This window comes from Elephantulus edwardii, unplaced genomic scaffold (assembly GCF_000299155.1).
Source record: "Elephantulus edwardii isolate Elephantulus edwardi_28Jun2011 unplaced genomic scaffold, EleEdw1.0 scaffold00066, whole genome shotgun sequence".
Classification (NCBI taxonomy): domain Eukaryota; kingdom Metazoa; phylum Chordata; class Mammalia; order Macroscelidea; family Macroscelididae; genus Elephantulus; species Elephantulus edwardii.
The window spans coordinates 2973949-2990860 of record NW_006399816.1 but is presented as its reverse complement, the minus strand read 5'-3'; the positions used below and the strand labels follow the sequence as shown (position 1 = coordinate 2990860).

Sequence of the window (16912 nt, the reverse complement as noted above, 5' to 3'; positions counted from 1 at the left end):
GAGATTGGCACAGGACAGAGCAGGGTTTAGGGCTGTTGTACATAGGGTCGCTATGAGTTGCAAGTGACTCGACAGCACATAACAACAACAACCTTCAGGACTGCAGTGCAGGTTCTTACCACGAGGCCACCAGAGCTCCCTTGTATATATACAAACATTTAAAATATTTATATATGCATATGTTAAATAAAGGGAGCTCAGGTGGCTTAGTTCTAAGGAATTGTGCCACCAGTGCAAGGTCAGCAGTTCAAATCTATCACCAGCTGCTCTGCAGGAAAGAAAGATGGACAATCAACTCCTGTGTGATTTATTGCCTCTGAAAACCCACTGGAGGATCCACTGTGGGCCAGTTCTGACTCTATGGTTCACAACAAGAATATTAAATAAAAAGTTAGTGAAATTTATCTTTCTTTAATAGATAAGTCTTATGTCACAGCATTATTACCAAGCTTTACAAGAGTACTTTGATGTATAATAAGCACAGAAGAACATCTTACTCCTTTTCATTTCACTTGCAAATGAATCAAAACAAGTTTATTCTGGGAAAATATTGTGGCGATATTTATGACACTTAAACTTGGCTTAAAATTTTTAAAGCAGAATTAAGAATCAAAGTTACTGAAGAATAAATGAAAGTAATTTATCCTGTCAAAGTTAGAAAAACCATATGGCAAGATTTCTATAAATACATCTCAAAAGAGTATTCTGTATCCACATACGTGGGTTCATTTCCAGATTACTGCAATAAAGCAAATATCCCAATAAAGTCAAGTCACACCCACATTTTGGTTTCCTACTGCATAGAAAAATTATGTTTATACTATGCTGTAATCTATTAAGTATTATGAAATATTGTAAGAAATACTAAAATGTGACACAGAGACACGAAGTAAGTACATGTCATTGGAAATAATGGTGCCAAGGCACTTGTGACATAAAATGGGATATGACTTGTATTCCTCAGAAAAACAGAACAGTTGGCACATTGGGAATAACGTACCCATGTAGGCTAGAAAAATAGAATGAGCCCACCATCTCAGTTATAAATCAGAAAATCTAATGCAGTAGGCAATTGCCCCTTGAGGGGAAGGTAAATTAATAAAGGCATCCAAGATGCTGACTGGGAAGATTTAGAAATGCCATCTGTGTCCAATGCTTCCTTTCACAGGCATTTTAGCCATGATGTGAATAGAGATCTTTCCTAGAACACAGTATTCTATGTACCTGATCTTCAATCTATGCTTAGGCTTAAGGACCATGCTGTTGCCCCTGCCAGCAGTGATTAAGGTCACTTGTGGACTTGAAATCTAAGCCGAGAAATATCACATCTGCATTTAAGCATGCAACTTGCCACAGACCTCTCGCACGTCGTTCTCCTTCATGACGTGCCTGGTAATATAGCGGATGGAATCGAGGGCAGCTTCCAGCGTGTCTCTAGAAGTCTGTGGTCCACAGACGCGTTCAGGTTCCTCTTTCTGGGCGAAGTACCTGTCTGCGTGACTTCTCATGCAAAGCAGTTTCGGAAGCTTGTGAAGAAATACCTTGCGGACCCAAGGCGCCATGGCGTTATGTGTGGAGGATGAACGGTGATGAATGTTGATAGCGAAGACAGTCACCATAATTGATAGCGTCACAAAAATCATGGTGAACACCAGATACTCTCCAATCAGCGGTATCACTTTGGAAGAAGAAGGTATTATCTCTTCAATAACCAGAAGGAAGACTGTCAAGGAGACAAGTACCGAAGTACAGAGGCAGATCTTCTCACCCTCATTTGAAGGGAGATAGAAGACAAGTACAGTTAAAAATGAGAGCCCGATGCAGGGTATGATCAGGAACAAGGTGTAAAAGAGAGGCAGGCGTTTAATTACAAACGAGTACGTGATATAGGGATACCAGCAACAGCTGTCGGTTCTGTTGCCTTTGCTGCCTGTGGCACTCAGAATTTCCCACTCTCCATTGTCAAAAAAATCTCTCTTGTCCACATCTTGGTCCTCTAAAACTAAGTCGACCTGTGATCCGTCATAAGTCCAAGAACCAAATTTCATGGAGCAGTTTTGAAGGTCAAATGGGAAAAATGTGACATCAATGGTACAGGAACTTTTGTAGTTCGCCGGTGGGGTCCAGATAACAGTGCCATCGAACCTGACAACCGTTTTCGTACTGGCGCCTTCAAAACGTCCATCAGCACTGAAATACACACACATGCACACAATAAGAATGCCAAAAGTAAACAACTCCCTTGGGTACTTCACAAATCTGGTATAAAAAAAGCCTGCAATTAATGGCATGAATTAATTTTTTTTTTAAATTACTACACTTAAATTATACTCCTGCGTATAGAGGACACCTGCTTTAGGGACATCTTCCTTAAATATCTAACTCTACTACAAACCTTCTTCCACAGCTACTCCAGGTTTACAAATCTGTGTTTCACAGAATCCTAAAGTGTTTGTGGTTGAAAAGAATTCACCTTACATGCAAAATATAATTGAGCTATTCATGCAACTGACCCACATATTCCTAGATACCCCTCACGATACTCTTCCTCCTGAATCACAAAACTGACCACTTTCTATTTTGACAAGAAAAGAGCTTTAGCACCAAAGTAGGCATGAGAAATGGCAGTGACTTTCAAATGTTCCCTCCACGTAGACTCATATACTGCCAAAGTCTAACAAGAAACACCTCCCCAAATATAAGATTTCTTTGATGTATAGTTCTTTATTTTAAAGTTCATGTGACTTTTGCATGCTACTCTGAAATATATTCATACTAATATAAGAGTGTTTTCAATTACTCAGAGTAAAGCCATGTTCTAGGGAAGCTGTGTCATATTACCTTGTAGCTTTGTTCACCCCTTACATATGAGAATCATGATGGAAAAGGTTTTTAAAAGATTAAAGATATTCTGGGATACTGTTTGTTTTGTCATCATGCCAAATGCTTTTTGAAAATAAGGCAAAATGCGGTAGGAAAAAATGCCCAGAATGGGCCTGAATTAGCCCTAGAATAAAGGAAAGTTGGTATCCAGGATTACCCTCTCCTCAAGTGAAAAATAAACATCTTAAGGAAAGGATGCCTATAGGATTAGTTAATAATTAAACTAACATTCCTTATTGTAGGGAAACTATAACATATTATTTAAACAAAAATTTCAGAATGCACATTTAGACATGCTGTATGGTCTCAGCTACTTACACAGTGCATATAATCAAACCAATCAACCTGGATGTCACATATACACTCAAGCAAATAAAAGAAGCTTCACTGCTGTAGAGTCAAAAAACAGCAAATAACTGGCCCTGCAGCTGGTTTTCAGAGGCTGTAAATCACTTGGGAAAGTACTGCACATCATTCTCCCTCAGAGCAGCTGCTGGATTCAAACTGCCTGCCTTTGGACTGGCAGCACAATTGCTTATCACTAGAAACCAGAGTAAATGGCTTGGTTTGAACCTCAACTCCATCACATGCGACTTGTGTGATCTTAGACATGGCATACAACCCTAGGTCAATGTCTTCACCTATAAAAAAGATGTAATAACAGTACACATCTCATGAACTTACAGTGAGGGCTGAATGAAATAAACATGAAGCCTTCTACCCATTGTCAAGGACACAGTAAGTTCAACATAGATGTAAGCTAATAATAGTGGTATCTTCCAAGTAGCAAGATTATGCATGTGGTTAACTATATATCATCCTTTCATGATTCCTAGCTTTATGTACTACTTAAATGAATGACAAATTTTGCAATTCATTGAACTTATTTTTTTAGATCAGACAATAAACCAAAAGAGAGGGGTATATAGATTCACAGAATCAATATGCAGACTCATGAAACCAAAGAATGTAAAGTCAATTGATTTTACAGTTAGACAGTTTTCAAAAGGGAAAGAAAAGTACTAGTGGCTAATAATATTAGTGCAAGTGTTTCTTTGGTTATAGTACTTACTTATCAAACAGCACAATGTCTGGAGTCCAGAGAGAGTCTGAAGGGACACGTATAACTTTTATGCCACCATAGTCAACAGGGTTCCATCTTAACTTTACGTCTATCCACTCCTTAAAAACAAAGAAGCCTGCTTCAATGCCATTCAAATTGTCCAAAAACAATGAAAATGCAGACATTTTAGACATGATTCCATCCCCATTAGAGAAAAGTCACTTCCACATCTTTCGTGTGCTCTAGACTATAACCCTGTCCTTCCATACTGTGGTCCATAGCTCCCATGAGGACAAGTGAGTCGAAAGGCTGAAGGACCACAGTGCCACAGCCCCATGTATTCAGTAACTTGCCCAGCACCTTTTCTGCCATCAACTGACCATGCATGGACACTGCAGATGTGTGCCTCCAAGTTGTAGTTTGCAGGGGAAACACTCTCTTTTCAGCTGTACTGTCACTTGATTTTTCTGGACAGGTTCATGCAAAAGCGAGTGGAGTTTATTACACATTCTACGTACTTAAACACCTCATCCAACTTCCACCCTGTCACCTGTATCATGTTTGAGATGTATACCCCAATAAAAGCATACAAACCTTTTAGAGCTTTGGGGTTAAAGAACTCATAGGTATGAAAATTAGAGTTTAGAAAACAAAGTAAATCACTGAATAGCAGTTAGATATAAAGGCTGAAGTGGTGTAAAAAAAAATCTGGGGGCTGCTCAATGAAAGGCTCAGGGTTCAAGTCTACCCACTATTACTCAGGGAAAGATGAACAATTTCCTCACATAAATATTTCCAGCTTTGGAAAGCCAATGGTGATTTAGACCAGATTTGATGGCAGTGGGGTTTTGTTTTACTTTATACAATCAGGTGCTACTTGTGTTCACTGTGTGTTTCCACTTCCTGAAGGATATGAAGCAAAATCCTTGCAGAGGGCTATGCCACCAGTTGCCTGGTGCTTTTCTGACTTCGTCTCCCCACAACCTGGTCCCCTGGAGTCACACTTGTCTCTTTGCTGTTCCTTAAACACTGGGCACACTGCAGCCTCAGGACATTTTGCCCTTGCTGGTCCCACTTCCCCCACATAGCCACATAGCTTGCTTCCTCTCTGCATTAAAATGTTTTGCATCCCAGTGATAATTTCCCTGACCACCCTTTACAACAATACTTCCTTACAGGGAACCCTGGTGGTGCGGTGGTTAGGCACTCAACTGCTAGCCAAGAAAATTTAGTGGCTGGAACCCAGCAGCTGCAGTGTAGGATGGGGCTATTCTGCATCTGTAAAGATCGCAGCTTTGGAAACACTATGGGACAGTTCTCGGTTCTGTAGGTTCATTACAATTTAGAATTGACTTGATGACAATGGAATGACACATTCTCTATCCCCTTTCCCAGTGTATTCTCCTCTCAGCTTTTCATCTTCCAAGGCTCTACGTAACTTATTTCTTTTCCCCTTCCTCAAATAAAGTTCCTTAAGGGCAGGCATTTTTGTCTGCTCTGTCCATGTCCACTGCTTTGCCAGTACCCACAATAGTGAGTGCTGGCACATGGTTGGCAGTGCCTTCTAGTCAACTACAACTTATAACAACCCTCTAAACAACAGATGTGAACCTTGTCCTATCCTGCACCATCCGCACAATCTCTGACACACCTGAGACCATTATTACCTTCACTGCGTCAATCCACCTTGTTCCTCTTTTTCTCGGACCCTTAACTTTCCCAGCATAATGTCTTTTTCAAAGGACTGGCCCCTCCTGACACTATATCCAAAAAAGGTGAAATGACTCTTGCCTCTAAGATGCACCCTGAATGCACTTTCTCCAAGATAAGACTTGTTTGTTCTTCTGACAGTTCAATTCATTACTCTCCTCCAACACCACACGTCCAAGACCTCTAGTATTCTTCTGGCACATTTATTCATTGTCCAACTTTCAGATGCTTAGGAAACAGGTGCACCTCAGTCTTTAAACTGACATCATTGCTCTTGCGCACTTTGGAGAGGTCTTTGACAAATCTTCCCAGTGCAATACATCTTTTGGGTTCTTGACTGCTGTTAGCATGGGTGTTGATTGTGGATCCAAGAAAAATGAAATAGTCTGACTTAGACATCCAATAATGTGAACTGAATCCATACATGAACCCTGTTTTCTCCCATCTTCCTCTATCCTGTCAATCTCAACAAAGCCTGTAATCACCTATAATAAAAACTGTGGTTCTTAGCCCTTTCACTTTTCTACGTACCTGTTTCAACCAGACATTTGTTGTCATTAACTGATTTTTCTCATCCTATGAAAGAAAAATTTTAACAAAGCTGATTATTTAAATTAAAGAGCACAATACTTCTCTTAACAAGGATTTTCACATCTTAATACAGACATTCTTCACAAAAAATGTAGTATCTATGTCCATCAATCTAGTATGGTAGAAAAATTAGATCTTTTTATCCTTTCATTCCACAATATTCCTTTTAGTATCTCGGCATTTTAGATAAACTGCCCAAAAGTACATCTTTAGCATTTGTAGTTTTAACGTTTATAATTTCAACTACTATATTTCATCAAATCTAAGAAGCCTTCTAAGATCCAAGCACATCATTGTTTTATGTACTGAGAGTACTAAGAGAGACAAAAGTTGCCAGTGAATTTTGTTACTGTTAGTTATAAGACACATCTTGATTTCAGAGATAGTGTACATCTAAGTATTGTTGAGCTACAGTATTTCTGAGCATTCCTGAGAGACCCTAACATGTAGTCATTTACCTCTGTTTGAAGCATGAATTCAGGGCTGCTCAAAATATAAAACTCATTGCAGTCGAGTTGGAACCGATTCACAGCTGACCATCCAGCATGTTTTCAGAGGCTGTAAATCACCTGGGAAGAGGCTGCCCATCATTCTCCCATGGAGCAGTTGGTAGGTTCAGAACAGCCCCCCTTCAGGTTAGCAGCACAATTCTCTGTGGCTTATGCCAGCAGAGCTGCTAGAGGGGGCTTTAGTATAGAAAAATACTTGAATGCCAACTTCAGAAAGCTTTCACATACTACTTTTCTAAAGAACCAGGGTTGTCACGCACACCTTTCTGCTGTTGTATCCTTGCTTATGCCAGTGCTTCATCAAGTTTTCAAGCCCTACTTAAAATATTTTCCATTTTATCATGCAGATAAAGTGACCAATCAAATACTGGATATAGGGAGGCTTCCCTGCTAAGCCCCCACAGAAGTACGATCCAGTCCCTACAACCATGAAGAGAGGACAGAGATAAAAGTAGCTGTTCCTTAAGAGAAAGATGGGCAATCTCCTCCCACGCAATGTACAGCTTCTGAAAGCTCACTGGAGAGTCAGCTCTGAGTCAATTACAGCTTCACAGCAATGAATTACGCTGTTTGTTTTAGGTTTTTAGTCACCTATTGGATCTCTTGTTCAGTCAGCATTTACTCAGTGTCAGGCACTGATAAGGTTCTAGCCCACAATGAGGAATAAAACCAATGATGACGCTTCATCTCACATACTTTGGGCATGTTGCTAGGAAAGGCTATTCTTGGAAAGGGGCATCATGCTTGGAAAGGTAGAGAGGTCAGCACAAGAAAGGAAGATCCTCAATGAGATGGACTGACACGCAGCAATGGGCTCAAGTGTGTCAGAGATGATGAGGATGGCACAGGATGAGACAGGAGTTAAGTCTGTTGTTCATAGGTTCACTATGAGTGAGTCATACTTGACTTGATGGCAGTTAACAACTACTTTCAGACTGCAACATCAGGGCACAAGTACCGCCAGTGTAAATGTACTATTTTAAAGTGCAAAGAGCTGTCTGAACAGAAGACAGACTGTCTTAGAAAACCTAGAAAGATTTCACACCGAGCGTTACAAATGAATTGGGCCGGGAGGGATAAATGGCTTGGACTAAGAAGAAAAGCTCTCCATGTAGAAGAAATGGCAGGAGCAGAGACACAGGGGCAAACAGGAACCATAACTATCTATCGGGGCTCCCAAACCATTAATCTTTTGATCTAAACAATAAACAAAATATGTTAGTATCACTTACATTCTTAAATCCTTTCTTTTGATAGAAGTATTTTTTTTCCTTTTGCCATTGTCAAATCCTAGACTTCCTATAAGGGGAGCTCTGGTGGCCGAGTGGTAAGGAGTGGTGCTGCCGACCCAAAGGCACACAGCTCGAATCTGCCAGCTGCTCCAAGGGAGAAAGATGGACAATCTTCTCTTGTGTGATTTACAGCCTCTGAAAACCTACTGGAGGGTCAGCTATGAGTTGGCTCCACCTCGAAGGTACATAAAAACAACATACTTCCTAGAAACCAGTTCAAATGCCATCTTCTCCATCCTGTCCTAAGTTTCCACATCTTTACTTTAAGTCACACAATTGAGCATGGCAGTGTTCCGTAGTTATTGTTTCATAGCCCCAGCCAATGAGAGAGAGAAAGAGATCTTTATAAGGGCATGGCCAACTAGCATCACTCCCTACTTTCATATTTTTCTATTAAAAAAACAAAACAAAACCCAAAGTGACTCATTGCCATTAAGTGAGAGAACTAATGGTTTTTGGAGGCTGTAAATTGCTTACGAGGACACTGCCCATCTTTTTCCCACAGCGTCCGTGATTAGTTCATACCACCAGAGAGGCACCCCCTTTGGGTTAGCAGCACAATTCCCATTGACTTTACCACCAGATCTCTCTTCATATTTAAAAGCTCTCTAGGTTACCTAATAAAGGGATGAGAACATATTAGATAGGAAGGGAGGGAGGGAGGGAGAGAGAGAGAAAGAAAGAGAGAGAAAGAAAGAAAGAAAAAGAAAGAAAGAAAGAAAGAAAGGAAGGAAGGAAGGAAGGAAGGAAGGAAGGAAGGAAGAAAGAAAGAAAGAGATGTTGTTGCTGTGAACTGTGAACCTTTGGGGGTCAGAATTGACTCATTGCTGACCCTCCAGCAGATTTTCAGAGGCAGTAAATCACCCGAGAGGAGACTGCTCATCCTTCTCTGGCAGAGTAACTGCTGAACTTGAACAGCATGCTATTGGGGCTGCAGTACAGCTTTCTTACCACTAGGTCACATATTGATATATTATTGTGTACCATCCAGTTCCACAGAGCTGCTGGTGGATTTGAACAATGTGCCTTTGGGTTGGCAGTGCAACTCTTTACCACCAGAGCCACTCCCAGAGGGGTGTGTGTGTGTGTGTGTGTGTGTGTGTGTGTGTGTGTGTGTGTGTGTGTGTGTGTGTGTTTATATATGTATACACATATATATATACACATACATCTATATACAGAACACTAAGGTGTACCTTATTCAGGACATGGACATTTCAATCAGTTGGTATACCTCTGATAACTGGACAATGAATAAGGATAATAAAAGAATTGGTGCCTTTGAGTTGTGGTGCTGGAGAGGAGTACTGATTATCTCAGGGACTGACATAAGAATGAACAGTTGTGTCTTGGAAAGAGTACAGCCGGAGTGCTCCTTGGAGGCAAAGATGATGAAGCTCTGTCTCTCATGCTTTGGGCATGTTGCGAGGAGAGGACATTGTTGGAAAGGGACATCACGCTTGGAAGGATGGAGGGTCAGCACAAGAGAAGACCCTCCACAAGATGGGCTGATACAGTGACTGCAGCAGTGGGTTTCAGGATAGGAAGGTTCAGTTCTGCTGTTCTTAGGGTCTCTATGAGTCATACTTAACAGCAACTAACATCAACAACGTGTGTGTTTTTGTGTGTAACTCTAATGGCTTAGTGGTAAAGAATTGAACTGCCAATGCAAAGGTATGTAGTTCAAACCCAGTAGCTACTCTTTAGGACAAAAATGGACAGTCTCCTCCCATGCGATTTACTGCCTCTGAAACCTGCTGCAGGATCAGCTATGGGTCAGTTCCGACTCATCGATACTTAAAAACAAACACATACCTGATCCTCCATCAGGTTTTCAGAGACTATAAAATCACACAAGAGACTGTCCACTTTCCCCCATGGAGAAGCTGGTGGACTTGAAACACATACCTTTGAGTTGACAGTGTAACTCCTTACCCACTGTGCCATAAGAAATGCTAGGCAACTCAGAGTAGTAGAATTATAGTCAACTCTTACCTCTTATTTGTATTTCCAATATTTTTTTAAATTCTTTACAAGTATCTTGCATAAATATTTTTAAATATGTAAATACTTGTTGAGTATTTGGGGATCACAGTGGGGAAAAATTATTAATTGACAGATCAGGACAAGAAGAAACTAGTTTTAAAATTAGTGTAAACTTTTTAGTTTAAATAGAAAGGATCTTGTGATAATAAGAGTTATCAAGGGAATTTCTTTTCCTTGGTGAATGCCATGAGGGGAAAAGCTTTGAAATGTTTTACGTGTGAAATTGAGACAATGATCTAGTGAGATACTTTTGGATCCTAAGAACCTATGGCTTTATTCCTGGATTTTTCTCTCACACTTTCAGACTTTAATTGTACTTTTAACACACTTAAGGAGAAAATTTAATATAATACATTTGCTTTTATAGTTTCAAATTTGTCAAAAATAAACTAAACCTATTGCTTTGAGTCAATTCCAACTCATAGCAACCCCCCTGGCCAGAGCAGAATGCTCCAAAGGGCATCTGAGGGTGTAATCATGGAAGCAGACTGCCTCACCTTTCTCCTCAGAAAGGGAGGTGCCTGGTGGGCTCAAACTGCTGACCTTTTTCAAACACCATGAGGGCTCCTTGAACGAAATCCCAATAGGCTTATTAAAATAATCAAAAAAGAGAAAATGTTGTTCGGTTCCATTGAGTTGGCTTCAGATCAAGCCATCCTATGTACAATACAGCCAAACCATGCTTGGTCTTGCACATGCCTCACAATCTCTGCTGTGTTTAAACCCAGTGTTGAGGCCACTGTATTATATTTTAAAACAAAATACACAGTATTATATAAATATAGGGTACCACACTGTCTGTAGGGAGCTCTGGTGGCCTAGTAAGAAACTACACTGTAATCCCAAAGGCACAGGATTCAAATCCAACAGCTGCTCCACAGAAGAAGGATGGGCACTCTCCACCCATGTGATTAACTGCCTCTGAAAATCCACTCCAGGATCAGCTTTGGTTCTGACTTGAAGGTAAACAACAATGTCTGTAGCATAATTGTTTTTCTCTGGTGAGTTCTTTGAGGGATGTCTGTTTCATCCACCTTTGTTGCACATTGGACCCTCAATAAATCTTGTGTAAATATTAGTCTGTAATGACATGCACACTTACCACATCCACTAGTTGAGATATTGCAAGGCCAAACTTTATTTTTATTTTGTCATTCAGGTGTTCCACAGGACGAACCCATCTTTCATAGTCTTCAAATAAATCCTTAAATAAATTATCTTCATATTTTGCAATAGAGGATGGTTCTGATAAACCTGTATAACAAAGTTTTTATAGTTAGTACATTAGCTCCTCTCCCATCAAATAATTAATTATACCTTTTAAAAGGGCATTATAAATTAGCCAAACTATACAAAGACTGTGACCAATCCATCCATCTATAGTACAAATGTTTGTTATCAAGTAAGGGACATTCTGATTCATACATATATTAGTTAAGTCAGTTACTCACTAAGGAAATTTGCAGGAGTTTTTTGAAGAACATAATACTCAATAAAGAGTCATTTAAAATCTAAGTAACAATCTCCAGAGCTAAGGTTATAAAATACTGGGCTTAGAAAATAGAAGCAAATATTATTAATCAATTTTACGTATAAAATAAACATACTTTGATTTCCTTAATTTTTTTAAATTTTATTATTTTGCATGCGTGTACCGTCAAATCAGATCTGACTCATACAGGAGGAGATTATCCCTCCTTTTCCAGCAGAGCATCTGGTGGATTTGACTAGGCCACCAGAGCTCCCTCATGATTTCCTTAATTTTAATATGCAAATATATAATATTGAATTAATTATCCAAGTTTGTAATTTCTTTGCTTACTATATATTTATTCTTGTTTTTTAAAAAAATTGTATTTTATACTAGTTTACTTACAAAATTTGTATACATTGTTTTTCTTGCCAGATCTTTCCCATTTCCTTTACCCACCCCTCCCGCCACCCACTGAATTGTGTGTCCTTATGATTAACCCCATACCTGCCCCACCCATCCTCACCCCTCTGCTCCCACTCTCCTTGCCTTGGATCCTCTTACTCATTCTGCAATAATGGTCTTATACAGTATTTGTCCTTATGGGACTGAGTTAGTTCACTTAGCATAATGCGCTCCAGTACCTCCCAAGTTATATAGTAATTTTTTTAAATCACTGCTCCTGCATGCTGCACAGTATTCTATTATGTGAATGTACCACAATTTCTCAACCCATTCTATTATGGTTGGGCATCTGGGCTGTTTCCATGTTCTTGCCATGGTGAATAACGCTGCTATGAACATTAGTGAGCAGTGACGGGGGTCATTAAAGCTCACGAATGGTCAACTAAGATGTAACTATTGCTCTCTCCTTGTCTGGAACAAAGAAGAAAGGGGGCGAGGGGGAAGCAAAGAAGGGAGGAAGCCCCCGCAGCAAAGAGAAAGAAAAAAAAAACCCAGTTTTGCTGAGGTCACATTGGTTAGATTTATAGATCACAATTACATTCATACTTCTGATGAGTTTTTGGTGTCGTCTAGGCCAGAATCGCTGTTAAGAAAATGTGAAATGTGCAAAACTCAAATATGACATTTACTTAACACTCTATAAGTTTTATGACAAAAAAAAATATTTACTTGAAACAAAAAATGTCACTGGCTTATTTATCAGAAAGCACATGGAAATGACAGCTGCTCTGGATGGTCCTTCTCTAACCTAAAGGAAGTGATCTGACAGGGGTCGGGGAAAGTCTCTCTCACAAAATCTTACATTTTCATTACAGTAGACGATGTTTTCTTTTTAAAAAAAGTAAAAGAAATTAACAATATTTTCTGTGTGGAGCCATTACAGAGGGCCTGGTTACTCTCAGAGGAGAAAACCCACACCTGCTTCTTACATCACTAACCAAACAGCAGCAGTTTTAGATACTTGACTTCATTTAGAAATAATTCACAATTTATGTCCTGTTTCCCTTTAACAGTGTCATAAAAGATAGCACAAAGCAACATATGTAGATCATAGCCCCAGAAAGCTGTTACTTTTTAAAACAGAGAAACTTATTATAATTAAGAAGAATTCAGAAAATCTAAGAATTCATATGGACATAATCTTTATTAAGAAGAGCTTTAATTAAATAATTACCTCAAATATTCATTTTTGTGAACAATAATGGAAAATAAGATCTAATGTGCAATGTCATTGCATTTATCTTGTCTTTCTTTTTAACATGTTACACATTTCCCAATAGTTGTCTATTTTTAAACAGTTTTAATGCATAGACTATAACATTAGATTACTAAAAATGTCAAATATTCACTTTAAAATGTCAACAGCAAATACAAATTGTAAAATGTTTCTAAGAGTAAAGGCGTTTTCTCCTCAAAAGCAATCTTTGAACCTACTAGTGAATCTTGTTAATAAAGTGTGGAAATATCATTCATATCAGACGCAAGCAAAATCCTGAAGATTATCCAGAAACGAATGGAACAGTACATTGACAGAGAACTACCAGTAATACAAGCTGGGCTGTAAAAAGGTCATGGCACTAAGAGACATTATTGCCACTGTCAAATGGATCTTGGCAGAAAGCAAAGAATACCAGAGGGATATCTACCTGTGTTCCACAGACTATGCAAAGGCATTTGACTGTGTGGATCAGAACAAACGGTAGTTTGCCTTGAGGATAATAGGAATCCCAGAAAACTTGATTGTGCTTATGTGAAAACTATACTTGGACCAGGATGCAGTCCTAAGAACAGAGAAGTGAAACACTGCATGGTTCAAAATCAGGAAAGGAGTTAATCAGGGATGCATTTCATCCCCATACCTTTTCAATCTATATGTGGAACAGATCATTTGGGAGGTTGGACTTTATGAGAAGGAATGTGGCATCAGGATTGGAGGAAGACTCACCAACAACCCACATTATGCAGATGACAGAACCTTGCTTGATGAAACTGAAGAATACATGAAGCACTTGCTGCAGAAGGTCAAGGACTGTAGTCTTCTTCAATATGGATTTAAGCTCAACATCAAGAAGGCAAAGATTCCCACCACTGGGCCAACTGGCCACACCATGATGGAGGAAGAAGAGATTGAGTTTGTTAACAGTTACCGTTTGCTCAGCTCCACAATCAACATTCTTGGCACCAGCAGTCAGGTAATCAAAAGATTAATTGCATTAGGTGAATCTGCTGTCAGGGACCTCTCCAGAGTACTGACAAGCAACTATGTCAGTCTAGAGACTAATGTGTTCCTGATCCAGGCCATGGTCTTTGCAATTACTTGTTATGCACCAGACAGCTAGACAATGACTGAGGATGACAGAAGAAGAATCGATGTCTTTGAGTTGTGGTGCTGGAGAAGACTGCCAAGAAAACAAATAGGTCTGTCTTAGGGTGAAACCAAGTTTCTCCTTGGAGGCTAGGATTTTGAAACTTTGTCTCACATACTTCGGGCAGTCCTTGGAGAAGGACATCATGGTCAGAAGGACTGAGGGACAGTGCAGGAGAGGAAGACCTCTAATGCAATGGGGGTAGATTGTCGGTCAGGGAGACTGGCTCGGAATAGGGCAGGGTTCAGAGCCACTGTACAAAGGGTCGCAGTGGGTTGCAGGCAACTCGATGGCACATAACAACAAAATAATGCCAACGGCCCATAACAACAAATCATAATAAAAATTAAAAACCTTTCTAATGGATAGAAAAGCTGTGGTATATCCACACAATGGAATACTATGCTGTATTGAAAAACAAGGAACGCATGCAATATTATTCAAAATGGGTGAGCCTGGAGGACATTATGCTGAGTGAAATATCTCAGTCACAAAGGGACAAATACTGAACGGTGCCACTGCTGTAGAATGGGTCTGACATCAGGGTTGGGGTATGACAGAAAAAACTGGATAAATTATGTATATTGTATTGAAACAGATAAGGGAAAGAACAGATTAGAGGTGATATATGAGTATTATGGTTAGCACAGGAATCCAGAATTAAGGTTGCGTAGAGAACTGTACTCGGGGTGGGGGGTGGGGGGAAAGAGATGGGGGAATTGTATACTAATGAAGGAATTTTTTTTTTCTTTTCGGAGAGGGGAATGAACTGGTGGGGAGGGGTGGGCAGGGAGAAAAGTGAGGCAATGAATGAATGGAATTCCAAAACCTCTGTAAATGCCTATTAAAATTAATAAAAAAAGAAAAAACCTTTAACAACTGACTAAATCAATTGTAAATTAATAAAGAGAAAAATACATATTCTTTGAGATTTGAAAATTCACCAAAGTCTCGATTTATAGTGTTGCTATTGTTAGGTGCTGTTGAGTGTGACTCATACTGACCTATGATCAACAGATCCTGAACTCTGTCCCACTCTGTACCATCCTCATCATCTCTGACACACTTGAGTATATTGCTTTAGTCACTGTGACTATCCATCTCGTGAGGGTCTTCCTCTCCTTTGCTGACCTGCCCTCCATCTTTCCAAGCATGATATCCCTGTAGAGGATTAGCCTCTCCTAGCATCAGGCCCAAAATATTTGAGGTGAAGTTTCACCATCTTTGCCTCGATGAAGCACTCTGGCTGCACCTTATTCCAAAACGTATGTTTGGTTTTTTGGTCAGTCCATGGGAAATTCAGTGTTCTTCTCCAACACCATAACTCAAAAGCATTTACTCTTATTCTGTCATCCTTATTTACTGTCCAGCTCCCAGATGTATAGCAAGTGATTGAAAAGGCTATGGTCTCAATCAGGTACATCTTGGTCTTCAAACTGATATTATTGTTCCTCAGTAATTTGGAGAGTTATCTGACAGTGGACTTGTTCAATGCAATATGCCTCTTGATCTCCTGAGTGCTGGAACCAAGGGCATTGATCATGGATCCATATAAGATAATATCATTGACAATTTCAATCTTTCCATCTATCATGATGTTGTCTACTGGTCCAGTGATGAGAATTTTCGTTTTCTTGATATTGAAATATAGTCTATATTCTACAGTAAATCCTCCTCATTTTCCACAAGCAAGGTTGTGTCATGTGCTGAGATTATTGATGAGTTTTCCACCAATCCTGATACCACACCCTACTTCATAGAGTTCAACTTTCTTGAATGGTTTGTTCAGCATATACACCGAACAGTTATAGAGAGAAGCTACAACCTGATGCACACTTTTCTTAATTTTAAATCATGTAGTGTTTCCTTGCTCTGTTGCCACAACAGCCTCCAAGAGGTCTAGGTATGGATTTTGCATGAGAGCAATTATGTGTTCTGGGATTCCCATTCTTCTCAATGTTAGCCCTAACTTGTTATGGTCAACACAGTCAAATGCATTTGCATTATCAATAAATCACAGACATTCTTCTGGTATTCTCTGCTTTCAGCCAGGATCCATCTGGCATCAGCAATGATATCCCTGGTGCCATAGCCTCTTCCAAACCCAGTTTGAACTTCAAGAAGTTCTTTATCAATGTACTGTTCTAACCATTTTTGGATGATACTCAGCAATATTTTGCTACCATGTGATATTAGGGATATTGTTCAATAATTTCAGTATTTGTAGTATTATCTTTCTTGGAAATGGGAACAAATGTGGATCTCTTTCATTCAGTCAGCCAATTGTCCTTCAAATTTTCTAGCACAGTGGTGAGCACAATGGGATACTAATTGACATGTTTCAATTAACAGTTGCAGCCCTGGACACTAGTCTATGTTTTGAACCTCACAGCATTGATACCCAAACCCACTGTTGTCACATTATTTCATACAGTGATCATAAAGGAGCACTGTTGTTGTTGTTGTTGTGTGCCTTCGAGTTGTTTGCGACTCATAGCAACCCTATGCACCACAGC

General features: G+C 39.6%; 1 protein-coding gene across 1 annotated transcript in view; it reads right to left on the bottom strand.

The window, feature by feature from the left end:
- CHRNA5 (cholinergic receptor, nicotinic, alpha 5 (neuronal)) overlaps positions 1 to 11344 on the bottom strand; it is an 18979-nt gene extending 7635 nt beyond the window's left edge. Inside the window, exons 1-4 of the mRNA XM_006888268.1 lie at positions 11197 to 11344; positions 6188 to 6232; positions 3956 to 4065; positions 1359 to 2190 (exon numbers count right to left, since the gene is read on the bottom strand). Coding sequence (XP_006888330.1) covers positions 1359 to 2190; positions 3956 to 4065; positions 6188 to 6214 — 969 coding nt within the window. The 5' untranslated portion in view covers positions 6215 to 6232; positions 11197 to 11344. The remainder of the gene's footprint in view (positions 1 to 1358; positions 2191 to 3955; positions 4066 to 6187; positions 6233 to 11196) is intronic.
- Positions 11345 to 16912: the final 5568 nt, after the last annotated feature.